We start from the raw sequence: 27,762 nt of genomic DNA on the forward strand, positions 1-27,762 counted from the left end.
TGTCTGTTCAGCTCCTCTGTCCATTTTTTAATTGGATTATTTGCTTTCTGTTTGTTGAGGTGTGTGAGCTCTTTATATATTTTGGATGTCAAGCCTTTATTGGATCTGTCATTTATGAATATTTTCTCCCATACTGTAGGGTACCTTCTTATTCTATTGATGCTGTCCTTTGCTGTACAGAAGCTTTTCAGCTTGATATAGTCCCACTTGTTCATCCCTGCTTTTGTTTTCCTTGCCCGGGGAGATATGTTCATGAAGAAGTTGCTAATGTTTATGTCCAAGAGACTTTTGCCTATGTTTTTTTTTCTAAGAGTTTTATTGTTTCATGACTTACATTCAGGTCTTTCATCCATTTTGAATTTACTTTTGTGTATGGGGTTAGACAGTGATCCAGTTTCATTCTCTTACATGTAGCTGTCCAGTTTTGCCAGCACCATCTGTTGAAGAGACTGTCATTTCTCCATTGTATGTCCGTGGCTCCTTTATCAAATATTAATTGACCATATATGTTTGGGTTAATCTCTGCAGTCTCTAGTCTGTTCCACTGGTCTGTGGCTCTGTTCTTGAGCCAGTACCAAATTGTCTTGATTACTATGGCTTTGTAGTAGAGCTTGAAGCTGGGGAGTGAGATCCCCCCCGACTATATTCTTCTTTCTCAGGATTGCTTTGGCTATTCAGGGTCATTGGTGTTTCCATATGAATTTTTGAACTACCCGTTCCAGTTCGTTGAAGAATGTTGTTGGTAATTTGAAAGGGAATGCATCAAATCTGTATACTGCTTTGGGCAGGATGGCCATTTTGACTATATTAATTCTTCCTAGCCAAGAGCATGGGATGAGTTTCCATTTGTTAGTGTACTCTTTAATTTCTCTAAAGAGTGTCTTATAGTTTTCAGGGTATAGGTCTTTCACTTGTTTGGTTAGGTTTATTCCTAGGTATTTTATTCTTTTTGATACAATTGTGAATGGAATTGTTTTCCTGATTTCTCTTTCTATTGGTTCCTTGTTAGTGTATAGGAAAGCCTCAGATTTCTGTGTGTTAATTTTGTATCCTGCTGTATTCCGATATCAGTTCTAGTAGTTTTGGAGTGGAGTCTTTAGGGTTTTTTATGTACAATATCATGTCATCTGCAAATAGTGACAGTTTAACTTCTTCTTTACCAATCTGGATTCCTTGCATTTCTTTGTTTTGTCTAACTGCCATGGCTTGGACCTCCAGTACTATGTTAAATAACAGTGGGGAGAGTGGGCATCCCTGTCTAGTTCCCGATCTCAGAGGAAAAGCTTTCAGCTTCTCGCTGTTAAGTATGTTGGCTGTGGGTTTATCATATATGGCCTTTATTATTTGAGGTACTTGCCCTCTAAACCCATTTTGCTGAAAGTTTTTATCATGAATGGATGTTGAATTTTGTCAAATGCTTTTTCAGCATCTATGGAGATGATCATGTGGTTTTTGTCTTTCTTTTTGTTTATGTGGTGGTTGATGTTGATGGATTTTCGAATATTGTACCATCCTTGCATCCCTGGAATGAATCCCACTTTGTCGTGGTGTATGATCCTTTTGATATATTTTTGAATTTGGTTTGCTAATATTTTATTAAGTATTTTTGCATCTACATTCATCAGGGATATTGGTCTGTAATTTTCTTTTTTGGTGGGGTCTTTGCCTGGTTTTGGTATTAAGGTGATGTTGGCTTCGTAGAATGAGTTTGGGAGTATTCCCTCCTCTTCTGTTTTTTGGAAAACTTTAAGGAGAATGGGTATTATATCTTCTCTGTATTTCTGATAAAATTCTGAGGTAAATCCATCTGGCCCGGGGTTTTCTTTGCTGGTAATTGGTTTGTTTAGATTTTGTGTTTCTTCCTTGGTCAGTCTTGGAAGGTTGTATTTTTTCTAGGAAGTTTTCCATTTCTTCTAGGTTTTCCAGCTTCTTAGCACATAGGTTTTCATAGTAGTCTCTAATAATTCTTTGTATTTCTGTTGGGTCCATCGTGATGTGTCCTTTCTCAGTTCTGATTCTGTTGATGTGTGTTGATTCTCTTTTTCTCTTAATAAGTCTGGCTAGAGGCTTATCTATTTTGTTTATTTTCTCAAAGAACCAGCTGTCGGTTTCATTGATTTTTTCTATTGTTTTATTCTTCTCAATTTTGTTTATTTCTTCTCTGGTCTTTATTATGTCCCTCCTTCTGCTGACTTTAAGCCTCATTTGTTCTTCTTTTTCCAATTTTGATAGTTGTGATGTTAGACTATTCATTTGGGTTTGTTCTTCCTTCTTTAAATATGCCTGGATTGCTATATACTTTCCTCTTAAGACTGCTTTTGCTGTGTCCCACAGAAGTTGGAGCTTTGTGTTGTTGTTGTCATTTATTTCCATATATTGCTGGATCTCCATTTTAATTTGGTTGTTGATCAATTGACTATTTAGAAGCGTGTTGTTAAGCCTCCATGTGTTTGTGAGCCTTTTTGCTTTCTTTATACAATTTATTTCTACTTTTATATCTTTGTGGTCTGAAAAGTTGGTTGGTAGAATTTCAATCTTTTGGAATTTACTGAGGCTCTTTTTGTGGCCTAGTATGTGGTCTATTCTGGAGAATGTTCCATGTGGATTGAGAAGAATGTGTATCCTGTTGCTTTTGGGTGTAGAGTTCTATAGATGTCTATTAGGTCCATCTGTTCTAGTGTGTTGTTCAGTGCCTCTGTGTCCTTACTTATTTTCTGTCTGGTGGATCTGTCCTTTGGAGTGAGTGGCGTGTTAAAGTCTCCTAAAATGCATGCATTGCATTCTATTTCCTCCTTTAGTTCTGTTAGTATTTATTTCATTTATGCTGGTGCTCCTGTGTTGGGTGCATATATATTTATAATGGTTATATCCTCTTGTTGGACTGAGCCGTTTATCATTATGTAATGTCCTTCTTTATCTCTTGTTTCTTTCTTTGTTTTGAAGTCTATTTTGTCTGATACTAGTACTGCAACACTTGCTTTTTTCTCCCTATTGTTTGCATGAAATATCTTTTTTCCATTCCTTGACTTTTAGTCTGTGCATGTCTTTGGGTTTGAGGTGAGTCTCTTGTAAGCAACATACAGATGGGTCTTGTTTTTTTATCCATTCAGTGACTCTATGTCTTTTGATTGGTGCATTCAGTCTATTTACATTTAGGGTGATTATCGAAAGGTATGTACTTATCGCCATTTCAGGCTTTAGATTTGTGGTTACCAAAGGTTCCAGATTACTTTTCTTACTATCTAAGAGTCTAAGTTAACTCACTTAGTATGCTGTTACAAACACAATCTAAAGGTTCTTTTCTATTTCTCCTCCTTTTTCTTCCTCCTTCATTTTTTATATATTAGGTATCAAATTCTGTACTTTTGGTCTATCCATTGATTGACTTTGGGGATAGTCAATTTCATTTTGCATTTGCCTCGCAATCATCTGCTCCACCCTCCCTACCGTGATTTTACTACCTCTGGTGACAGCTATCCAACCCTAGGAACACTTCCATCTATAGCAATCCCTCCAAAATAGACTGCAGCGATGGTTTATGGGAGGCAAACTCTCTCAGCTTTTGCTTATCTGGAAATTGTTTAATCCCTCCTTCAAATTTAAATGATAATCTTGCCAGATAAAGTAATCTTGGTTCCAGGCCCTTCTGCTTCATGGCATTAAATACATCATGCCACTCCCTTCTGGCCTGTAAGGTTTCTTCTGAGAAGTCTGATGTTAGTCTGATGGGCTTTCCTTTGTATGTGATCTTATTTCTGTCTCTGGCTGCTTTTAACAGTCTGTCCTTATCCTTGATCTTTCCCATTTTAATTACTATGTGTCTTGGTGTTGTCTTTCTTGGTTCCCTTGTGTTGGGAGATCTGTGGATCTCCATGGCCTGAGAGACTATCTCCTTCCCCAGATTGGGGAAGTTTTCAGCAACTACCTCCTCAGAGACACTTTCTATCCCTTTCTCTCTCTCTTCTTCTTCTGGTATCCCTATAATGCAAATATTGTTCCGCTTGGATTGGTCACACAGTTCTCTCAATATTCTTTCATTTTTAGAGATTCTTTTTTCTCTCTGTGCCTCAGCTTCTTTGTATTCCTCTTCTCTAGTTTCTATTTCATTTATTGTCTCCTCCACTGCATCCAACCTGCTTTTAATACCCTCCATCGTGCTCTTCAATGATTGGATCTCTGACCTGAATTCATTCCTGAGTTCTTGGATGTCTTTTTGTACCTCCATTAGAATGTTGATGTTTTTTATTTTGAACTCCCTTTCAGGAATAGTCACGAGGTCCATATCATTTAAATCTTTCTCAGGAGTTGTATTAATAATTTTACTCTGGACAAGGTTCCTTTGGCGTTTCATGTTTATATATGGCGCCCTCTAGTGTCCATAAGCTGTATTGTGGAGCTGCTCATCCCCTGAAGCAATGTCGGGGGTTGCAGGGGAGCAGTGCTGGTGCCTGGGAGGAGGAAAGAGCTGTTCCCCACCTCCTGGCTGCTGTGCCTGTCTTCACTTCCTGAGCCAGTGGGCCGGGCACACAGGTATAAGTTTTTGTCCCAGAGCAGCCGGATATGGATCCCTGCTTTCCACAAGCAGCCGGAATCCCAGTGTCCCCAGGAACTCTGCCTGTATTAACTTTCCAACCTGGTAGTCATGCGAGTCTCATGAAAGCACCATGAAATGTGGGTTTGTGCTCCCAGAGAAGATCTCTGGAGCTAGGTATTCAGCAGTCCCAAGCCTTCCACTTCCTCTCTGCTCCATTTCTCTTCCTCCTGCTGGTGAGCTGGGGTGGGGGAAGGGCTTGGGTCCCACGGAGCCAACGTTACCCCATTCGGTGAGGTCTGCTCTGTTCTCCAGGTGTGTGCAGTCTGATGCTGTCCTCTTTCCTGATGCTCTCTCAGGATTAGTTGCACCAATCAAATTTTCTAATTGTATCCAGTTTTAGGAGGAAGCCTCTGTCTCTACTCTCACGCCACCATCTTTAATCCCAAGATAATGTTTTGTAAATGTATATTCTATAAATGTGAATCTCAGTAATTGGTTTCTTTTTATTTGACTTCCAATAAATAAATATGGTATTTCTATTTCTATTTAACAAGTTTCTTCTATTGATCCAGAAAAACCAAATTTTTTTATCTCCCTGCTAAAGTAATTTAGCATTTTTTCTCATTTTGTTTCACTGTTGTAGTGAAGTTGTAAGACAGCTGATCAAATGGAAGTTTGACTAGAATTATACTTCTTAGGTTAGTATTTAATAAACATATTTTATTTAAATCGAATTCCATGAGTATGCTAACTTTCTGTCTGTTTCTAGGTAGAGAAGTATAGTATTTCCACAGATAGTGTTTAAAACATTCCCCATAACCTGAACTGTGGGAAGTTTTACATGAGCAATCTTGCCATTGTGCATGTTTGAAATTCAAGGTCCATATCTGCATTCCAAGGGCTGAATCTATGAGACTAACATGTTTACCTAAGTAAATGTTAGTTTAAAACAAAAAGTCTGGCAAGGAGATGGATTTCACTGTGCTTAGTGTAAACCCCCAGCCCCTCACAGAGTACCACGAGGCCCTGCATGTGCTGGGCTCTGCTGTTGTCACTGACCCTCTCGTGCCCACTGTTCTCTGGTCACTCTGCCCTCCTGGATAGCCTCAAGCACATCAATGTTCTTTCACTGTTTTGATCACACTGTTCCCTCTCTTTGTTCTCTCCCCCTCATCCCTCAGGTCTTAAATGTATTTATTGCCTTGGAGATGCTTTTAGTGATTTTTCAACCAAAATTAGTTCCTTGTATTCCTCTTTTCCATCATACCCTATAATTTTTAACTTTTTATTAAAGTTAAAATGTGCAATTGTATAAATTATGCACATGATCTTTGCTGAATGTACATATCCATACCTCCATACCTCAAAGCTGGATCATCAATGATTGGATCTATTTCATGTTCATTTACCATATCCATTGTTTTCAGAACAGCAAGGGTGTAAGGCCAGAGGTACCGGAGGAAGGGACCGGTCTCACTGGAGGAACCCAACTCAAGCCAAGTAAGGAAAAGAATGGTGAATATCACTCAAATGATTCAATGGAAGGTCACTAACCGCAGATCCCACCTAGAACATGCGTCACAGTACTCTCTCCCCAGCAACCCAACATGACCAATCATTGATGATTAAGACACCCACATTGGCCAATTAGTTCTGTTCCCAATACCCTCAGAGCTCTCCCAGCTCCCTTGATAAGCCTGTCATCCCTCCTGCTAGGTGTGACTTTCCTGGCCTGTGGATATGCGGACCGGTGAACCTCGCCCGGGATTGTGCTAATAAATTTTTTTTGGCTCCTTTGTTGCTGCTTGCCTGGTCTGGTTTCGTTTACCTTATACTTAGTGCTGAAACCCGGGAGGACAGTGTGGGGCCCCAGCGGGCTTCCCCCTCCTCTCCCAACCCGGGACCTCTCTCCAGAACAGTACCTGATCCCAGGGCCTCAGACAACTTGGTGAGCCCCTCGTCTTTCCTGCTCCCTCCTCCTACCCTCCCTGGGGCACCCAGTTTGAAATCATGGCTGCGTCCAGACACCCCTCTGGCCTGTGCCTATTTGGCTCCGGTATAGTGGAGATGTCCCTATCTCTGGATTGCCAAACCTGTTTTTCCTGTCCCTAACCAGAGTGGATCTGGGACACTAGATCTACTCGTTTACGGACCTGGCAACAGAGGAAATAGTCATGCGAAGCTAGCACTCAAAACCTGAGGCACAGACCCCACTGAGGTGTCTTACTTCCCATGTCACTACTCTGGGCTTATTTGAGCATATCCATAAATGGAAGCTGATCTTCCTTTGTTCCCAGGCCTGGCTCCAATATCCTCTGGATAACCAGTCTCGCTGGCCCCCAAGGGAACTTTTCCTTTTTTTTAACTTTTTTCATTATTATTTTTTGGTACCATTAGTCTACAATTACATGAAGAACATTATGTTTACTAGACATCCCTCTTTACCAAGTCCCCCCCACATACCCCTTCACAGTCACTGTCCATCAGCGTAGTAAGATGCTGTAAAATCACTACTTGTCTTCTCTGTGGTGTAGAGCCCACCACGTACTCCCCCCACATTATACATGCTAATTGTAATGCCCCGTTTCTTTTTCCCACCCTTAGCCCTCCCTTCCCACCCATCCTCCCCAGTCCCTTTCCCTTTGGTAACTGTTAGTCCATTTGTGGGTTCTGTGATTCTGCTGCTGTTTTGTTCCTTCAGTTTTTCTTTGTTCTTATACTCCACATATGAGTGAAATCATTTGGTATTTGTCTTTCTCTGCCTGGCTTATTTCACCAAGCATAATACCCTCTAGCTCCATCCATGTTGTTGCAAATGGTAGGATTTGTTTTCTTCTTATGGCTGAATAATATTCCATTGTGCATATGTACCACATCTTCTTTATTCATTCATCTACTGAAGGACACTTAGGTTGCTTCCATTTCTTGGCTATTGTAAACAGTGCTGCGATAAACATAGGGGTGCATCTGTCTATTTCAAACTGGGCTGCTGCATTCTTAGGGTAAATTCCTAGAAGTGGAATTCCTGGGTCAAATGGTAATTCTATTTTGAGCTTTTTGAGGAACCTCCACACTGCTTTTCCCAATGGTTGAACTAATTTACATTCACACCAGCAGTGTAGGAGGGTTCTCCTTTCTCCACAACCTCGCCAACATTTGTTGTTGTTTGTCTTTTGGATGGTGGCGATCCTTACTGGTGTGAGGTGATAATCTCATTATGGTTTTAATTTGCATTTCTCTGATGACAAGTGATGTGGAGCATCTTTTCATGTGTCTGTTGGCCATCTGAATTTCTTCTTTGGAGAACTGTCTGTTCAGCTCCTCTGCCCATTTTTTAATTGGATTATTTGCTTTTTGTTTGTTGAGGTGTGTTTTGGATGTCAAGCCTTTATAGGATCTGTCATTTATGAATATATTCTCCCAAACTGTAGGATACCTTTTTGTTCTATTGATGGTATCCTTTGCTGTACAGAAGCTTTTCAGCTTGATATAGTCCCACTTATTCATTTTTGCTTTAGTTTCCCTTGCCTGGGGAGATATGTTCATGAAGAAGTCGCTCATGTTTATGTCCAATAGATTTTTGGCTATGTTTTTTCTAAGAGTTTTATGGTTTCATGACTTATATTCAGGTCTTTGATCCATTTCAAATTTACTTTAGACAGTGATCCAGTTTCATTCTCTTACATGTAGCTGTCCAGTTTTGCCAGCACCATCTGTTGAAGAGACTGCCATTTCTCCATTGTATTTCCATGGCTCCTTTATCGTATATTAATTGACCATATATGTTTGGGTTAATGTTTGGAGTTTCTATTCTGTTCCACTGGTCTGTGACTTTGTTCTTGTGCCAGTACCAAATTGTCTTGATTACTGAGGCCAAGGGAACTTTTGATTTTGGCCTCCTCACCAATCTCAGCAACTATTGTCATGGGACTGGGAAATGGTCTGAGGTTCCCTATGTCCAGGCCTTTTGAGCATTGTGCTCCCACCTAGACCTCTGTGTTAAGTGTTCCCACCTAGACCTCTGTGTTAAGTGTTCCTCAGCCCAGGTCCTCCTGGCCAAATCCCCCAATAGGGGCTATCAACCTCTCACTGGGCCTGAATCTTCCTTTACAGATCCCCCAGAAGACCTTGGCCTCCTCCCTCCAGTGCCTACCCCCCTGTGCCATCTCCTGTCTCACCTCTCCCCTATCTGGCTCCCCCTCCAAACTGCCATCTTTAATTCCTCCTTTGTCTTCCACTTCAGTCCCCCTAAGTTCAGTCAGTTCCCTTCCCCCACCTGCCTCTGTTCCCACCACGGGGACACAACCACCCACCTCCGGTCCTACTGATGTCACATCTAACTCCTCTTTTTCTGGCCTTTCTCCTGCCACCCACAAGTTATATCCCCCCTTCCATCTGCACCACCATCTTGTCCTTCTCCTACGTTGCCTCCTACCCTCACCCCACTGCCATCTTATATCCCCAAGCCGCCTTCTAACTGGGCCAGCCCTCCAGTCACTAGATCCTGGGCCCAATTATTGGCCCCCCTTCAGAAAGTGGCTGGCACTGAGGGATTGGTTCGAGTATATGTCCCCTTCTCCCTGGGAGACCTGTCTTAGACAGAAAAATGCCTGGGCTCATACTCTGCCAATCCAACTGCTTATACTAAGGAGTTTGGGTACCTCATTCAAGCATATGAACTCATATGCCACAACCTCCATGTAATTTTAACCTCCACTCTCACCCCTGAGGAGTGCAATCATGTCACCTCAGCAGCTTGAGACTATGCCAACCAGGTACATAACTCTGACCAATCTCTACTGGTCGGGGCCACGGCAGTGCCTGCCAAAAACCCACAATGGAACTATCAAGATAATGCCACAGGTAGGACTAGGAGAGATCAGATGGTCCACTGTCTTATTGCAGGTATGGATAAGGCAGCTCAAAAAATTGTTAACTATGACAAACTGAGATAGGTCATTCAAGAGCCTAATGAAAACACAGCCTCTTTCCTTAATTGCTTAACCGAGACTCTTACCCTCTACACCCGTTTAAATCCTTCCTCACTGCCGGAGTCCATGGTCCTAGCTACCCACTTTATCACCCAGTCCACCCTGGACATCCAGCGTAAACTAAAAAAGGTGGAAGAGTGCCCCCAGACTCCACTCCGAGACCTGGTAAATATGGCCTTTAAAGTTTATAATGCCCGAGGGGAGGAAGCCGAGGCCGTTTGGGTGCAGAGGCTAAAACAGAAAGTGGCCTTTCAAACCCAAGCCCTGGTCGCTGCCCTGCGGCTGGCACAACAGGGGCTCAGGGCCCCTACCTCAGGAAACCATCCGAGACCTGCATGCCTCCGGGAGCCTGCTTCAAGTGTGGCCAGGATGGCCACTGGGCAAAACATTGCCCCAACCACAGGCCACCAACTTGGCCTTGCCCTGTCTGCAGGCAGAAGGGTCACTGGAAGTCAGAGTGCCCCCTTGGGACAAGACATCCTCTGGTGACAGAGTTTCATGGGGGGCTGGCTCCCCCAATGGGCCCCTCCTCAGAATTTCTGGGTGTCCTGGATGACTGAACCACTTGGACTCAAGCACCCCGATCACCCTTGCCGAGCCCAGAGCTGCACTATGGTACTGAGTAAGTCCATCTCCCTTTTGGTGGGCATAGGGGCTACCTATTCTGTTTTATCCTCCTTCCATGGGCCTTTACATCCTTCCCAGGTCTTGGTTGTAGGCGTCTCTGGGACACCCTCTAAACCTCTGGAAACAGGCCCGGTGTCCTGCCTCTTCGAAGGCCGCCCCTTCAGTCATTCATTTTTAGTCATTCCATCATGTCCAGCCCCCTTGCTGGAAAGGGACCTCCTATATAAGCTTGGAGCATCTATCTGTCTCTCCTCACACCGAGCCCCTCCAACTCTGGTCCTCGCCCTCGCTCAGGCTGTCTCCTCCCCTGAGCCCTCATCTGACTTCCCAGTTTCCCCTGAGAAGGTAGACCCAGTGGTCTGGGACACTTCCACACCAGGAGTGGCCAGACACCACACCCCAGTCCTCATTCGTCTAAAAGACCCCTCCTGCTTCCCTTCTTGGCATCAGTTTCCTATTTCCCACACCCACCGCAAGGGCCTTCAGCCCATTGTCAATCAGCTTCTCGCTCAGTGTCTCCTGGTTCCCACCAATTCCCCTTGCAATACTCCTATACTCCCAGTCAGAAAACCGTCTGGTGCTTATCGACTGGTACAAGATCTGTGGATAATCAACTCAGCTGTAGTGCCACTACATCCAGTGGTCCCTAACCCATATACTCTTTCATCTCAGATACCCCCCACTACCACTCATTTCACAGTCCTAGACCTTAAAGATGCCTTCTTCACCATCCCCCTACATCTCAATTCCCAGCCACTTTTTGCCTTTACTTGGGAGGATCCGGACACCCACCGAACCCAACAGTTAACCTGGACGGTTCTGCCCCAGGGATTCCATGATAGCCCCCACCTTTTTGGCCTCATGACTCTGGGTGCAGCACCCTCCTCCACTATGTAGATAACCTCCTCCTGTGCAGCCCCTCAAAAAAAACTCTCCCTCCAAGACACAGCCTCCCTCCTTAACTTCCTGGCACAACAGGGATTTAGGGTCTTCCCCTCCAAAGCTCAACTCTCCACCCCACAAGTCACCTACCTAGGGGTGGCCCTAACCCCCACCTCCAAGGCCCTCATAGTGGACTGCGCTACCTCCATCAGGAAACTCCAGCTCCCACCTCAGGTGCTGAGATCTTGTTGTTCCTTGGACTGGTGGGCTTCTTCAGACATTGGGTCCCCAACTTTGCTATACTTACTAAACCACTATATGCTGCAGCCAAAGAGACCCCCACCGGGCCTCTCACTTCCCCCTCAACAGTAGCTCATGCTTTCGAGGATTTGCAGAGTGCCCTCCTTGCCTCCCCCCTCATACTTCCCAGTCCTCACAAGCCTTTCACCCTGTTCACTAAAGAAAGAGCTGGAGTAGCAACTGGAGTTCTAGTCCAACTAGTGGGGCCCTCATACCGACCAGTTGTCTTTCTATCCAAACAGTTAGACTCCACTGCCCAGGGATGGCAACCTTGCCTCCGAGCAGTGGCGGCAGCAGCATGCCTATCCAAGGAGGCCTTAAAACTCGCCCCTTGTCTCCTCATATTTTTTCAACAGCGACTGGCAGAAGTCTCCCGAGTTATGGTTAACCAGATGCTGTTACACCAGTACTTGCCCCTTCCCTCCGAACCACCCCCGGCCACATACCAGCTGCAACTTCCCCATGCCACCCTTCCTCAGCAGGAAGTAGCTAGAACGAGCCGGCGCCCCCTATGACAAAAAGGCTGGAACGTAAGACTGGAGGTACCAGGGGAAGGGACGGGTCTCACTGGAGGAACCCAACTCGAGCCAAGTAGTAAGAGAACGGCGAATGTCACTCAAATGATTCAGTGGAAGATCCCTAGCCACAGGTCCCACCTAGAACATGCATCACAGTACTCTCTCCCCAGCAACCCAGCATGACCAATCATCAGTGATTACAACACCCACACCGGCCAATTAGTTGTGTTCATCATACCCTCAGGGCTCTCCCAGCTCCCTTGATAAGCCTGTCGCCCCTCCTTCCGAGCACAACTTCCCTGGCCCGTGGATATGTGGACTGGTGAACCTCACCCGAGATTGCGCTAATAAATTTTTTTTTGGCTCCTTTGTTGCTGCTTGCCTGGTCTGGTTTCGTTTACCTTACAAAGGGAAGGGTGCTTATGGCCTTTGGTGGGACATTTTTCTTTGCACAGGTATAGTATGTTTGGCTGCAATAACAAACCATAAAACACAACCTCCCAGTGGCTTCCAAACACAACATTTATTTCTCAGGGGTCTGTGGATGAGCTGTTGTCACTTGCCTGGACTTGGCTGGGCTCAGGTTTTCAGGTCAGCCTCATTTTCTCCAGTCTGCTTGTCATTCCACGACCTGGGCAGAAGAGGCAGTGGCGACGTGAGTACGGCCCTCCCTGGTGGACCACACAAGCACAGGTAAGCCAAACAACACTGGCTGATTCTCAAGGCCTCTACTCAGACCTCGTTCACCCTCCTGTCCATCCATATTCCACTGGTCAAAACCAATTAGAGGCTCCAGGTTGGTGGGATGGAGAAATCAACTCCACACATCTATGAGAACCCCAATGACCCAACATTTCCAAACTTCTCTTGGGAGCTGCTCTGTAACCATCTTAGGTCTTGGTGCCCCAGACTCCATACCACAGACCCTATATCCCAGGACTCACAATTCCTAGAAGCAGGAAGAGGCTGTGGGCATCCAGGTGAGGAACAAGGTGCTCCTAGCAGAACTGTCACACTGAGAATCCCACCTAGACTGACGCCATTCCTAGTGGGAGAGGGGAGGACCTCCTTCAAGGGTCTTGGGTCTGCACATTTCAGGAAGGCCCTGATCCCCCTTCATCCCCACAATGTGCCCTTGTAAGTCCCCTTGGTTGAATTCCAGGTTGTCATTTATCTGTCAGCCAGTATGTATTGAGGGCCTAATGGATGACAGTAATGCTGGGTTAAGGCTGGTGACCAGATGAGGTGTCATGTCTAGGTCAGGCCCTTCCTTTATGGCCTCCCCTCGACCTCCTCCTTCTCATGGAGTTGCCCCTTTAATTCCGATTCATCTGCATGATCCCCATGAAGCAAGGGACAGCCAGGCAGAGCCCAGGTTCCATTAGCATAAAACAAATGAGAAAAGAGAGGTAACTGATGCAAAACCAAGATGTCAGAACTCTGTCACTCGAGAAATGCATTCTAGTGCTTGAAAACTCTTCTGAACTATTTTAATTTCATCAGATTAACCAAATACTGGGAAGATTTTACCTAGCCATATGCAAAAAGACTGTCTTTACACAGCAGGCAGATAATAAATATATGCAGAACGAGTGTATAAACCTATGCAACTATGTGATACAGAAGGGGGAGCAACCAGTGAATCATAACTAAGTGCTAACCATGTCCCCACACTGGGAAACGCAGTGACAGCTTTACTACTGGGTAACATAATCTATGATACAGTACTATTATCCCCCTATAAACCCAAAACATAGGATGGAAGTGTAATTTTAAAAACTCTGTAAACACGAATAAACAGGCCCAAGCATGTGTCAAGAGTGAATGCCACCACACGGGTATCAAGTATGAACACAAACTTGGTCATTACAGTCCTGCCCCCACCACTAACATCTGTGAAGAGTGGGCAGGTATTTAACACCATGGAGCTAATATTTGAGAGAAACAGTTAACTAAGCATTATTTCATTAAATCCTCACAACTGTCCTATTAGGGACTTTCCTTTTCACCGTTTCAGAGAATACGAAGTTCAGGGTTAGAGGAGCTAAACAATGTTCCTAATATTTGAGCTGCATATGCCTGACTCTTGAACTGGTCTATTCTATCCTGCTATACTAACCTCTTTGCTTTGTGAACAGCAAAATGGATGTGTATAAAAGGTCTATACTAACCTCTTTGCTTTGTGAACAGCAAAATGGATGTGTATAAAAGCACCTTGGGAAAGGCTGAAACTAATCAATATTACAAAATCAACTAAGACCATATAGAATTTCTTTACAATTTAAAACAGCCCCTCCATCATAATATCATTTCTTAATGTTTATCATATACCCGTGACAAGAATTATTTAATGTAATCATCAAACAAGCCCATGAGGAAAGTCATGCTCTAATTTTAAGATGTTAATTTAGGCCTGCTTTTGTCAAACATTGTTAAAGTGAGTTTGATAAACTCGAGTTTAAGGACCCAAGAGATACAGTTCTGCTGTCCAGCTTCCTGTATTTAGGTGAGCTGAGAATGATGCCGGGGGTTTTTGTTCTTGGAGTCGAAGAATGAACTTCGCAAACACTCAAGGTGGGAGAGCAAGTGAGAGACTTTTATTTAGAGATGAAATGAGAGGACAGAGCTCCTGGCTTACGCCAGAGGGGACAAGAGAGCCCCGTGGTGCATTGTCTAGGGGGGCTATAGAGGGTTCAGAGACAAAGGGCTAGGGATGTACACCTGCTTAGTGGTCCCAAAATATTTATCTTTGAAGAGACATTAAGTTTCTAATTAAGTCTTCCTGGTTATTTACAAGAAATTTACTGCTCTTATTTCCTCCCAGGATAACAGCTTCCTGGTCTGGACTCAAGACCCTGGACTCATATCACTCAAGACTGCCCTGCTTTGCTCCCAAGGAGGGCTGACTTACTGTCTGTTTGTTAAAAAGAGTATGTTAAGAAAGTTATTTTTTAACAAATTAGGTTTTAAAATGCAATTTCATTTACAAGATGGAATCCTTCCTTCTTATTTGTTTTGGGCTTGCTAGTTAAATTGCCCAGGTGGCAAATCACTTGACTAGAGCTGGAGGAAGAAAAGCAGCACCTGGGTAAAGTCAGAAAAATAAACTGGGCCCCCCAGCAGGCCAAAGCAAATCCCACAATGGATTATCCTGCTTTGTTTATCCCAGAGGCCCTCACCCTACTCGGTCTAAGCCCGTGCTCCCTGTCTCAAAAACGCGGGAGCCGGCTCGACTTCCCAGGTGCTGATGCCGGGCACTGGTCCAGTCTCTGCGTCAGAGGGAACGCGACAGGGTTTCCACAGTTATGGATCCATTACTTTTGCTGAACAGGGATGTAAGAACGCTGCTGAGTTACCAGAGCTCTCTCGAGGAGCTGCTCACTACGCCAGAGGTGGACTACGGCCTCCGGTCCCCGTGACTTTTCCTTGAGTGTCCGTGTAAATGCGGGAGCATGGGTGCAGGCCTGGCTGGATCCAAAGCTTTAGGGGTGCTCCCGTTTTCCTGGGTGACTGGGTCGCCCCCTACTCCAAAGGAAAGATGTCTGTTTTTTCACTTGTTCTGCAAACGTTTACGGAGCGTCTACCATTTTCCCCATATACATGATACTGCAGCACCACCCGAAACCCAGAGCCCGCGAGTGCGCGTCCCGGGAACTACCAGTGCGCACGGAGAGAGCGAGGGTGCCTGGAGATCTCGCCCCGAGCCGAGGGCGAGCTCCGCAGTCGCAGCGCCCGGCCTGCGCGCGCCCGAGGAAGGCACGGCCCCACTTACATGCACACGCACGGGAAGGCCGGGCTCCCGCGTCCCCGGCGCTGTGCCGTCGCCGGGCGCGGGCGGGAGCGCAGTCTATAGATCGGGAGGGGGGAGCTCCAAGCAGGGCGGGTGCCCGCGTGCGCCGCTCGTGCATTCGCGCGTATACGTCCGAAGCCCCGCCTCTGCCCCGCCCACCCCTTCTCCCGCGCGCGGGCTCCGCGCGCCCCAAGCCGCGCGCGTGCGCGCGCGTGCGCAGGCCAGGGCCCTCCGGGGGCCGCCCCGTAGACTCCAGTGAAAGCGTCGCAAGGTCCCGGATTAACCCTTTTTCTGCTCACCCACTTAGAGGGCCAGTCGGATTCCGTGCCTGCGCAGGCCGGCGGCGCGCCTTCCCCCGACCCGCACCGCGCATGCACGGGAAGTGGGGGTGCCGGTGGGGGTGTTCACGGCCGGCTAGACATTCTGTGCTCGTGTAGGAGGAGGGCTGCTACCATCAGGGACGTGCACGATTCCCTCCCACCCCGCCCCCTCCCCAAACTCCAAAAAAAAAAAAAAAATCCAAAACACACTGCCACCCACCGTGCCCCCGCGCCCCGCGTCCATCCCGTCCGCGGCCTGCGTGCAGTGAGCGCGGGGAACCCACGGAGAGTGTCTGTGGCTGCGCCAGGCTGCAGGTAAGCGCGGGCCGGGGGTGCGGAAAGGGCCCGGGCGTCCGCGAGCCGGGCGCGGGGGCGCGGGGGCAGCCGGCCGCTGGCGCGGTGGGGCGGCCCGGAGGAAGCGCGTTCTCGCTGAGCTCGGCGGGGGGGGGGGCGCTAGCCAGCTCCAGGATGTGCGGGCGGCCGCCGGCGGCTCGGTGCGGGCGGATACGGGCGTGGGCCGGGGCTGTGCCGGGCGTGGGTACGGGATGCCCAGGGGACCGCGCTGGTTGGCGAGCGGGCTCGGGCAGCCAGCCGGGCGGCGGCGGCGGCGGCCCCGCGCGCGCGCTCGCCGAGCCTCGCCGGCGGAGTTCATGGCCGCCCCCATTCGCACCGCCGCAGTGCACCGCCGTGGGGGTGGGGACGGCCCGAGCCGGCGCGAAGCGCGGTCCGCCGGGCACCGCCCCTCCGAGCCGCAGGCCCCGCTGCGCCGCCCCCAGTTGCCTACGGAGGAGGGGGCCGGGATCCCCGGGCTCGCACTCCCGGGGGCTCCCGCAGAGCTCGGGCAGCCGGCCGCGCGCCGCTCCACCCTCGGCCGCGGGAGGGCGGGGGAGGGCCCGGCGCGAGCGGGCCGGGGAGTGCGCGGGGCGCGAGCTCGGTGCTCGCGGGCGGAGCGGGTCGCGGCGCGCGAGTGCGGAGTCCCGGCCACACGCCCGCTCCCGCTGCCGCCGCGGGCCCTCCGCTCGCGCTCAGAGCCGCGGCCCCTGGTCTGCTCGGGACTCCGGGCTCTGAAAGAGAAAGCGGCCCTTTCACCTCTCGGCTCCGAGGGAGGGGGCTTTTGTTTAGGAAAGAATGCACACGCTCATCCACTCCCGCACCTCCTGGGCCCAAAGCGAGGAGAGCGAGGCCTGGAGAGGCTCTGAAGGCTCCGTGGGTCTTGAGCCTCGTTCCCTGCTTCCTTTGCATCCCGAGTTGCGAGCTTGCAACCGGGAAGTGGTGCCGCCATTGTCGCGGCTGCTGCTTATGTAAGTTTGACTCGCTGGAACCCCCCGCACCCTGCTCTGTATCGGCGGCTCCGCGTGCCAGCGGGGCGGAGAACATAATAAAGGGGCAGCTTTGCTGTGGAGGAGTAGTTGGGGCCAACATCTCTTCCTCTACTTACAAAGATACAACGGTAGCTAACAATTTGACTCATCTGAACTTAGTTGGAACATCTCAGTTGAAAAAAGTGGTCCACAGAGATACAGGGGGGCCAAATAACACACCGGCTAAAAATAATCAGCATGCGGATATGTTTGCATGCGAACTGTAAGGCCGCCCCTCTCCCTAGTTCCAAGTATTTTTATCCCACAAGCCCTAGGGAGAATTACTGACAGCAGTAGGAAGTGACCCGGTAGGCTTTGCCTGGCTGCCTTCCCTTAGGGGTGACAGCTGGCTGGGGTGCACCTAGGGAAGAAGCAGAGTTGGAAGCATCCTTAGACAAAATATTGCCCAGCCCTCACACTGCAGATGAGAACACCCCCAACCTTTCATCCCCTGCTACTTTGGGCAGCTTATTGGTGTGTGCGCTTTTCGGTAGAGGGAACTTTTGATGGTTTTCAGGATGTCGGTCTCTAGGTTCGAGTCTTGCACCACAGTGTATGTAGTAGCACTATTGCAGCCCAGTCTCTTGGTCGCCCCACACCAAAGTTTACGTGGTCTCTGTTCAGTAGAGGAGATTTTATGTTCTTCAGGATATTGGTCTGCAGGATGGACTTTCTCTGCTAAGAGTTAAAACTCACAAAAAGCTAGAATTCTTCGAGCTTCCCTGGAGGGATAGAGGTGAAAACACCTGGATTTCTCAAAGACAAGCTTGAAGACCAGTATAGCCCAAATGATGTGAGCTACATCCCACAAAAGTGTGGAAAAAAAGAGCTCCCTGTTCTCTCTCCTTTAATGTTAACTGTTGGGTATGTGTACTTCCATAACTTTATGTATTTATTTTTTAAATGTACACTGTATGTCTACATATGAGTCTAAAGAAAAATGTGGAAGGCTACATACCCAGCAGGAAATGGTGGGAGTAAGGGGCACTTACTGTCATTTTCTGTATCTGTGTTGCTACCAACATCTGTACAGACACAGACATGGGCTTTGTTTGTGAGGAGAACTTGCTTAGTAGTTCTCCAACCAGTCCTTCCAATCCCAGTGTACAACCCCTCCACACCCCAAAGTGCTACAGCCCTTACTTGTTCTCCTTCATATCTGTTCAGAGCTGGACCTGATGCTGCCAGTCACCCTCCTCTCTGTTCCCAACCTGAAAATGGGTACATGTGCAAGTGGCAGGACGAGAAAGGAAAGTTTATTTTTTTAAATCAATTCTTGAAAACATTCCTGTTTAGAATTTGGGATAGAGGAAGATCCTACCTTACTCTTGTGTGTCCTTTTCTCTTGTAGGACTGGCCTGTCCCTGATCAGAGTTATTCTGATCTGAAGAATTTGGTGTTTAAAGCATTAAGATAATAGCCTGAATTGTTCATGGTAACTATAACTTTGGATACTAAATCTTGAAAATATGGTTTGGTTTTTGCTTTAAAATGTATTTCAACTATTCAGTAGCACATTTGTTCCTTTGGGGGAAATGTTTATTTTTCTCATATTTGTACTTTGTTGAATAATGGGGAAACTGTTTTGGAAAGAAACATAGAATACATTATTTTAAAAAGATCACTTCTTTAAGATGGTGTCACATGTCTTTTGTGCCAGTTCTAAATTCTTTTGCTTATAAAATACTCACAGCACTTGTCAAGTACATCCAATCTTGATGACACTTTTATTTGAATGGCAGATAGATTGGCATCCAGAGGTAGTGAAGCCGCTCATCACTGTCATCCCAGATGACTTTCTGAGGGTCATATCAAACCTTAACCTTCATTCAGAAGTGGACTAAAATTGGTGATAAGAAATGAGAAGAACACTGAGTAGAATGTTTTGGTATTGCTATCCCTTTCTAATTCTGCAGCAGGGATTTCTCTTTTCTTCCAAGGAAGTAGGACCCTGGGTACCATTAGCTTTTTCACTAAATCCTCCTTACGTGGAATCAGAGTAGATGCAACAGACAGTGCTAGAGGATCCTTAACCTCAAACCTATTTCTTAAACCTTAAAGTTTTGTCATTAGCTCTAGTTGTCCGGAAACACAGGTTTTAGAGCTAGATTACTTGGATTTGAGTCTCAGATTCCACTAAGTAATTAGCATATCAGGCAGGATCCTAATCTCATCTGTAAAAGTGGGATAGTAATACCAGCCTTATTAGGTATTGGTGAGGACACGTGAAGCACATAGTACAACGCCCAGCATGTATTCTGTGCTCTATAAAAGTCGCTCTTGTAATAGCTAGGCCAGCACTTAGTAAACTGAAGGTAAATGGAGGTAACAATATGGAAATCCCTCAGCTGGGATCAGTCTTCTACTCACATTTTGAACCATTACTACCACTGACTTTATGAAATTGTTAATACCAAAAATTGATCAGAAAACGAAAATCTACCTGTGTTTTCTGTATGGAAAAGTATTGTTCGTAATTACCAAATGTTCTTTTTAAAAATTTTTCGTAGGAGTTTTTCATCAGTATGTCTGAAACCATTAAATATAATGACGATGATCATAAAACTCTGTTTCTGAAAACACTAAATGAACAACGCCTGGAAGGAGAGTTTTGTGATATTGCTATTGTGGTTGAAGATGTGAAATTCAGAGCACACAGATGTGTTCTTGCCGCTTGCAGCACCTACTTTAAAAAGCTTTTCAAGAAGCTTGAGGTTGATAGCTCTTCAGTAATAGAAATAGATTTTCTTCGTTCTGACATATTTGAGGAGGTCCTGAACTACATGTATACAGCAAAGATTTCTGTGAAAAAAGAAGATGTCAACTTAATGATGTCATCAGGTCAGATTCTCGGTATCCGATTTTTAGACAAACTATGTTCTCAGAAGCGTGATGTATCTAGTCCCGATGAAAATAATGGCCAATCAAAAAGTAAGTATTGCCTCAAAATAAATCGCCCCATTGGAGATTCTGCTGACACTCAGGATGATGACGTGGAAGAAATTGGAGATCAGGATGACAGTCCTTCTGATGACACGGTAGAAGGCACACCCCCAAGTCAGGAGGACGGCAAGTCACCTACAACGACACTCAGGGTTCAGGAAGCGATCTTGAAGGAGCTGGGGAGTGAGGAAGTTCGAAAAGTAAACTGCTATGGCCAGGAGGTAGAATCCATGGAGACCCCAGAATCAAAAGATCTGGGGTCCCAGACCCCTCAAGCCTTAACATTTAATGATGGAATGAGTGAAGTGAAGGATGAACAGACACCAGGTTGGACAACAGCTGCCAGTGACATGAAGTTTGAGTACTTGCTCTATGGCCACCATCGGGAGCAGATTGCCTGTCAGGCGTGTGGTAAGACATTCTCCGATGAAGGCAGGTTGAGGAAGCATGAAAAGCTCCACACGGCGGACAGGCCATTCGTTTGCGAAATGTGTACGAAAGGGTTTACCACGCAGGCTCACCTGAAAGAGCACCTGAAGATCCACACGGGGTACAAGCCCTACAGCTGTGAGGTGTGTGGGAAGTCGTTTATTCGTGCCCCAGACTTAAAGAAGCATGAGAGAGTTCACAGTAATGAAAGACCGTTTGCATGCCACATGTGTGACAAAGCCTTCAAACACAAGTCCCACCTCAAAGATCATGAACGAAGACACAGAGGGGAGAAGCCTTTTGTGTGTGGCTCCTGCACCAAGGCATTTGCTAAGGCATCCGATCTGAAAAGGCATGAGAACAATATGCACAGTGAAAGGAAGCAGGTTACCCCCAGCACCATCCAGAGTGAGACGGAACAGTTGCAGGCTGCGGCCATGGCCGCTGAGGCGGAGCAGCAGCTGGAGACAATAGCCTGCAGCTAGAGGTGACGGGGAAGGAGCCCTCTGAGCCCTGGAGACAGGTTGCATTGTATATAATAAGCGAACTTCAGACACTGTATTTTTGTTGAAACTTACGGAACATTGTACTCACTGGACTTAAGGCAGTACTTGGTTAGGTATTTCTAAAACTTTTCAAGGAAATGTTCCTTATTCCGACCAAACAGTTTCACTGTCTTGTCTGGTGTCTAGTAGTAATGTTGCCATACACCCCACTCCTCTTTTTTACGATTTTAATTTGAGAGCTCCCATGTCCAGGTCAGAAGGGAAGACTCCTGTTTTGTATTCCTCCCTACAGCTGCGCTGGTGAGTGCACTGAACAGAGTGATAACTGAGTAAATTGATTTCCTAATCCTCACAATTGTATGTGACTCGTGGTCAAAACAGCATTTTTAATAACTTAATAAAAGTTCTTCACGTAGACGCAAAAAATCCTGGTGGGTGGTTGACCAAGAATGCTGCGCAGTTATGAAAACAAGTTCTGGAAATGCAGAATGGTATTGGGTTTATATTTGGTGTGTTAATTTTATATTACTGTTTTTCACTGTTTTGTGGACAAATAATGGTTGCTTTGCTGAAGTGTCTCTTCATTTTGACTGCCTGTACCTGCCTGAAAAGATGGAAGTCATAAGTCCCAAAGGTTGAGTAAGCCCACGAGGATGTGGGTGCTCTGGGGGCGGAGTTTTTTGTTCCTCTTACTTGGGGCATTGCCCCTTTCTGTGGAGTTTGTAGAGTGGATGGGTGGTGGGAAGAATAGAAAAGGGCAAATAGGCACCTTGCTGTCAGAGACAAGGTTTTCACATTTGCAACAATTCCAAGATTTTCTAGATCAAGGGAATTCCTAATTGATTTTGAAATTGGATTTTTTTTAGGATCAAAATTAGGACAAGAATTGGTATGCTGCTCTAGCTACATTGGTGTGACATAACAGAATGTCATCAAGCTTTTGGACTCTGTGCAGCACGATTTATCCATAAAGCAGATGTAATATCATTACTTAAATTAATAAATTTAAAATTCTTTAAGTGTGTAAATAGTATAGAAGTATATTGGTGTTATGTATTTCAAGTCAGTAGACAGCTGCACTTATTTTGCACATTGGAGTAAGATAGCTTTCATCAACAACAAATATCAGTCTGTTTTTAACCAACATTAAAGATTGTCAGACCAAACATTTATTTTTCTGAAGTATATTTCATCACTGGCTACACTTTTAAGTGGAAGTTGATTGCCTTTTCATATCCGTGAACAATTATAAGCACTGTTCCATTATTGGTGTATGAAAATTTTTTTAACCATTTCTTTAGAGTATATTGAAATACCCAAATAGTTTGAATTATGTTTCTGTAATAAAGTATTCTAGAATGTACAGTCCTAGAAAAATGCCATTTTTAAAGTTTATTTTTGGTTGCTAGGATTTTCTTTTTTTTTTAAAGATACATTAAACTGATTTCATTTCAGAGCTTGTTGCATTAACACCTGTAACTACTATTGTGGGAGAAATTTCATTTTTCCAATTGGTGTATATGTTATGCCCAAGATTGTAGGTTGAAGATGCTGCCTTTTTAAGAAACTTATTTATTGATAAAATGTTTAATTTAGTTTAACATTAATTTAATTTCTTTCCTTAAAAGTTGTTTATTCTGTCCTAAGAGTAGTCGTGTCACTGTGTTTAGATGCTGTTAATAGAGAGGGATGTCCCTAGACTGTTTTAACCAAAGCAAAGGGAAAATCTTGTCGATAGCTACTTCAACAAACCATTTTTGGGGCCTTCATTTTTATACATAAAATATACTTCTATCATTCCTGTTTTCACTTTTTCGTAGCAGCCTTTCACACATCCAGGTTTCTACCAAAGTACATTTTCTGAACTATCTTCATCATGGTTTTATAGAGTAAACACATGCTCTTAACCCCCACTGAAACAACATAATCACGGTGGTACCCCCAAAAAGAAAGTTTAATTTTCAGCACGTTACTTGTATTATGTAAATATTTATCATTTATCCTATTGTGCATGAGAAATATATTTGTGTTAAAATTTCTACCACTGGTACTGGGTTCGTATGTGTGTTAGGGTGCATATTTCGTTTTCCTGGTGGCAGCGAAGTCATGGCATGGTAGCTCTCCCATCTCCTGGTCACTGAGACTGCCTTTCCCCCCGCCCAGTTGGCTCTCGTAGTTCCCTGGATGATGAAACCGTCATGTTAAGATAGTTCAAGGGTACCTCCAACCACAGGGAGTTAATTCTGAAATGTGCTTACACTGAATCTGCAGTGTGAGTGGGGAGGAAATTTTAAATGTTCACACTACAACCTTTTCATTATTTAACTCACCCACTTTTTCTGTTTGTTCAGAGAATATCTGCGAACTTGATTCTAACTTTTACAGCAAGCTGTGTTATACAGGCAGTGACTGAGGAAGGAAATTTTAGGAAGTCTAAATTTTAGGTAATTGCCTGCTAATTAACTTGATCACAGAATTAGAATTGTTAGAAATTACAGAGGTCACCATCAAGTGAGTCTGACAAATACCTCCTATTTTGGTCAAAAAAAAAAAAAGATTGAGATGGAGAATGATGCAAGTTCATGTAGTTCCCAGTGTTATAGATTATGTTTTGTAAGACTATTTGTAGCTCAGGTGTTCAGGCGTTGGTAACCTGGAATTCATTTTCCTGAGTAATGCTGTTCACGGTGATTAGTTCCCAGAGCCACCGTAAAATTTGCTTTCTGTTTAAGTGTAGCAGAGCTAGTATAATGAGGGTTCTAGTCTTGAGTTCTGAGTTGTAGGAGTTGGGAGCTGAGGCTTCCAGAGAAGAGAATGGAGAACTCTCACTTTCTGTTGTTTACCTTTTAACATCTATCCCCCTTTATGCATTGCCCAACCCCCCTGCATTTCCACACTCCACCAGTATGAGAGACAAATAACATCGACCTGAAGGCAAGGTAACCATTGACAACCATGCTTTGAGAGGAGAAGGCCTAAATTTAGAAGACCCTCATGCTTGCTAGTAATGCTTATTTAAATCAACAAGCACTTCCAGTGATGGCCCTGCCTCCCTGCTGATCGCACTGTCTTGAGACAGCTCTAAGTGCTCATTGTTTCTTGAATTTTGTCTCTTTTTGCATTCCCACTTGTAACTGGGATCTTTCTCTCCCTTGGAACTATTCACAGTAAGTTTAATCCTGCATCTACTTGACAACACTTCAGATGTGTAATGATAAAATGTCATTTAACAAACATGCATTGAGCATCTTGTGTGAGGCCTTTTGCTGGATCTAGAGGTACGAAGGCAGAAGAGATTTGGCCCCTGGCTAGCAGAGTGTGCTTACTTTCCCAGTCTTGTCTTAAGAATTCTTTTTTAATTGAGGATCACACCTGCCCATCCTCTGTTATCCACGATTCCTTAAAGGCCACCAGACTTATCTCAAGGGCCCTGAATGTAATGTATCTGGATTATGACAGATTTCTGCAGTTTCGTTTTCATGATCTTTTCAGATACTTGCCATTACCCATATTCATGTGAATGTTTTCAGTATAATAAGGAGAAGTGTCGTTTAGTGGAAAGACTTGGAGTCAAACATGAATTAGGTCCTCTGCTTATCAATTACTACATAAATCTAGGCAAATTCTTAACTGCCCTGAGCCTGTTTTATCATTTCTAAAATAGTGATGAGGATTTCTGCCTCATGGTTTGCTGTGAAGATGAAATGTGATAACCAGTACAAAATACTTAGCCCAGCACCTATCACTTTGTAGATAACACCATAAACATTCCCTTCGTCCTAAAGAGCATTCTCAATAGAGAAACAGAAGCAAAATTTTTGACAAGACATCTGCAGGTTCTGTAATCACTGGCCCCCAGCTTGTAGACCTAAACCTCATCTAGTCTTCCTAACAGAAAATATCTGCAGAAACTGTCTTTATTCTAGTGTTCTGTATTCTGCAGTCCATTTGCGGCTTTATTCTCACAAACTCATGTATTCATCCTAGAGCTGTCTTGGTTTTTGTAATCTCTCATCATTTAAGTAGGTTGTGGTCCTGTAGGCAAATGTAAACACTGGCCTCTGGGTGGCTCCCTGCTTTTTGGGAATATCTGTGATGGCAGAGGAAGAATTACAATTTCGAGAGCTGGCTTTTGAGTTTCATGTATGAAAATCATGCACTTTTTTTCATATGTATATATCTGCTTTTCTAAGATTGGGTGTATATTTCAGACTAAACCTTTTCCTTTCTGGTTTGTATGAATTCCAGGATGATCTGTAACTTCTCCCTAAAGGGGCTTTTATTACACTGCTACCCAAGAATTCCAATTTCCTTTTTAGTTTTAGAATACCAGTTTACTGAATCACTTTGCTTCTCTTTGGAGGATATTTCCATTAATCATGCATATAGAGTAAAACTAAGGTATATCAGTCAACAAACGTTTATTGAATGTCCTTTATATGTCAGGCATTGGTCTAGGTGCTAGGGATACAATAAGACTGACCCCATTCCCACCCTCAGGAGCTTAAGATCCAGGGTGGAGGGAAATGATTGCCTTTCCAAGTTTGACAAAATTTTACAAAGATATACAAATTAATGATCTCAAATGTACAAAATGCTTTTCAGAAAAAGTCTGCTATGGCATGTATTTTAGTCCAGTTCATGGAACATACTTTAGAGAGTCATTAAGGGTTTTTAAAAAATACTCCTGAAGTTTGTAATACCAAAAGAAACATTCCCAAATGTCTTTTTTTAATATATATACTGGGAAAATATATTAAATAGAATGAGTCTCATTTTCTCTCATTGATAATTTTGGAAAGAGGAATGATACTATGAGACTCAGGTATATTTCTTGACAGTAATGGATGCTGTCATCCAGAAAGGGTCCAATGCAAAGAAAATTAGGAGAGTAGAAGAACAGTAATTTGGACTTCCACCAGCTTTGACCAAGGATATAAATAAATAAATACAGGTTCCAAGGGAGGGAACTGTGTAAGCAGTACAGAATAGGCTCACAGCTCTGTAAATATTCCCCTAGAGGCCACTGAAGGCTAAGGTGATAATCAGCATAGGGTGCTTAATGGAAACCTGGAAAGGAAAGCTATTTCTTCTGGTGATTTAAGATCACCATGAGGTGGTCTGCCATTTTGGTGGAATTCTGCAAAAGCATCCTGTGCTACTAAGCTTATTTGGAATGTGGTCATTTTCGTTTTTAATCAAGGGCAGAAGCTTTATGTAGAGGATTTCTGTGTGTGATTGTTATAGGTCCTCGCTGGGTTCTTTGCTGGTTTGCTTTCACTTCTCCCTTTGAACCTCGGTCACTGGATAGTTGAGTAGATCAGGAATTTAATAATAAAAACTGGTATATATTGAATACTTCCCAGGTAGCAGGCACTCTACCACAATCTCTGTATGCTTTGTGACAACTCTGAGGTACACATCATTACTGATGAAGACACTAAGATTTAAAGAAGTTAAAAATCTTGCCAACATTAAGTTATCAGAGCCAAGGTCTTCCTGTGTCCAGAGCCTGTGCTTAGTCATGTGTCATACACCTTGTCACCAAGAAAGGAGCAACTGTGGCCTTGCACGCATCTTTAACCACTTCAGTCGGGTGTCAGGGAGATGGCAAGAGGGAGAGCACCTGGATGATGGAGCAATTAACTGGAGGAGAGGCATTTATGCGAATAGCTGTCCCTCGGTTTCTATAATCAGTTAGTCCCAATATCTGTATTTCTCCCAGATATTTCACCTGCAAGGGGCCAAATACTAAGCCAACAATGTTTTACCTTGCTTCAGGCCTAGAGGCTGTCTACAAATAATATGGAAAACTGCAGATACAATGTCATGGATAATTGCAATGTAACACAAACCTACACTTGGGCTTTCTTCACATGTTCCATTATGCAGCAAGCCAGGGAAACCCCATCAGACTAAAGGCCATCTAGTTTGGTGCCAAAATTAACTCTCTATTTGTAACGGTGGTTATCTATATTAGGAGATTCCGCCACCCCCACCCCAAAGATGCTAGGGAACTTGAATTCAGGTTCTAACTATTGCTTTCAAGTTCTGTTATGACCTTGGGCTGGTTCTATAATCTTACTTTCTTCAGCCAAAAATGCGAATGGTGATTCTTTGCAGTTTACACCACTCTTGCTCATTTCAAAAGATAAACTCATTTTTTTCCTTAAGTAATAAATAAGCAATTTAGTTTTAAAATGGTTTTGAAGATCAGATACAATTGATTTAAAATATTTCTGACCTCAAACAGGATGGTTAGATGGTTAGGTTAACAGTTGGGGAACTTAATAATACTTCATTTCTATGCTGTTTACATTTGATTAAAGAAGAGCATGTGTGTATGAGCACTGCTTCTCATATATCTCTGAAAGCTTTAGCTGTTCTGCTTGCAATCTTCTAGCAATCTTTCAGCCAATATGAAACAGGAAATATTAGCCAGACTGGAAGGCTACTGGATCAGCTGGCCTGATTAGTGTAAACAAGATTATATGTAATAGTCTGGATACCATGGGATAAAATGTGGGGTTAAGAGGAATAAAAAATGGTAGGTAGGGGTGA

At 44.7% G+C, this 27,762-nt stretch overlaps 1 protein-coding gene across 7 annotated transcripts; it reads left to right on the forward strand.

The window, feature by feature from the left end:
• Positions 1-15,625: 15,625 nt before the first annotated feature.
• On the forward strand, positions 15,626-24,445 carry ZBTB14 (zinc finger and BTB domain containing 14). 7 transcript variants are annotated; one of them, XM_057504057.1, is made up of 4 exons: positions 16,981-17,263; positions 17,972-18,187; positions 18,493-18,758; positions 19,834-24,445. In XM_057504057.1, exons 3-4 carry the CDS (start codon positions 18,756-18,758, stop codon positions 21,178-21,180), a joined length of 1,350 nt encoding a protein of 449 aa, XP_057360040.1. In that variant the 5' UTR covers positions 16,981-17,263; positions 17,972-18,187; positions 18,493-18,755; the 3' UTR covers positions 21,181-24,445. The 7 variants fall into 7 exon arrangements, with proteins under 7 accessions (XP_036761771.1, XP_036761775.1, XP_057360042.1 ...); XM_057504058.1 differs by lacking the exon at positions 16,981-17,263 and having other exon boundaries at positions 17,314-18,187; positions 18,493-18,571; positions 18,673-18,758; XM_036905876.2 differs by lacking the exons at positions 16,981-17,263; positions 17,972-18,187 and adding an exon at positions 15,626-16,277.
• Positions 24,446-27,762: the final 3,317 nt, after the last annotated feature.

The sequence above is a fragment of the Manis pentadactyla genome, chromosome 6, assembly GCF_030020395.1.
Source record: "Manis pentadactyla isolate mManPen7 chromosome 6, mManPen7.hap1, whole genome shotgun sequence".
NCBI classification, from domain to species: Eukaryota; Metazoa; Chordata; class Mammalia; order Pholidota; family Manidae; genus Manis; species Manis pentadactyla.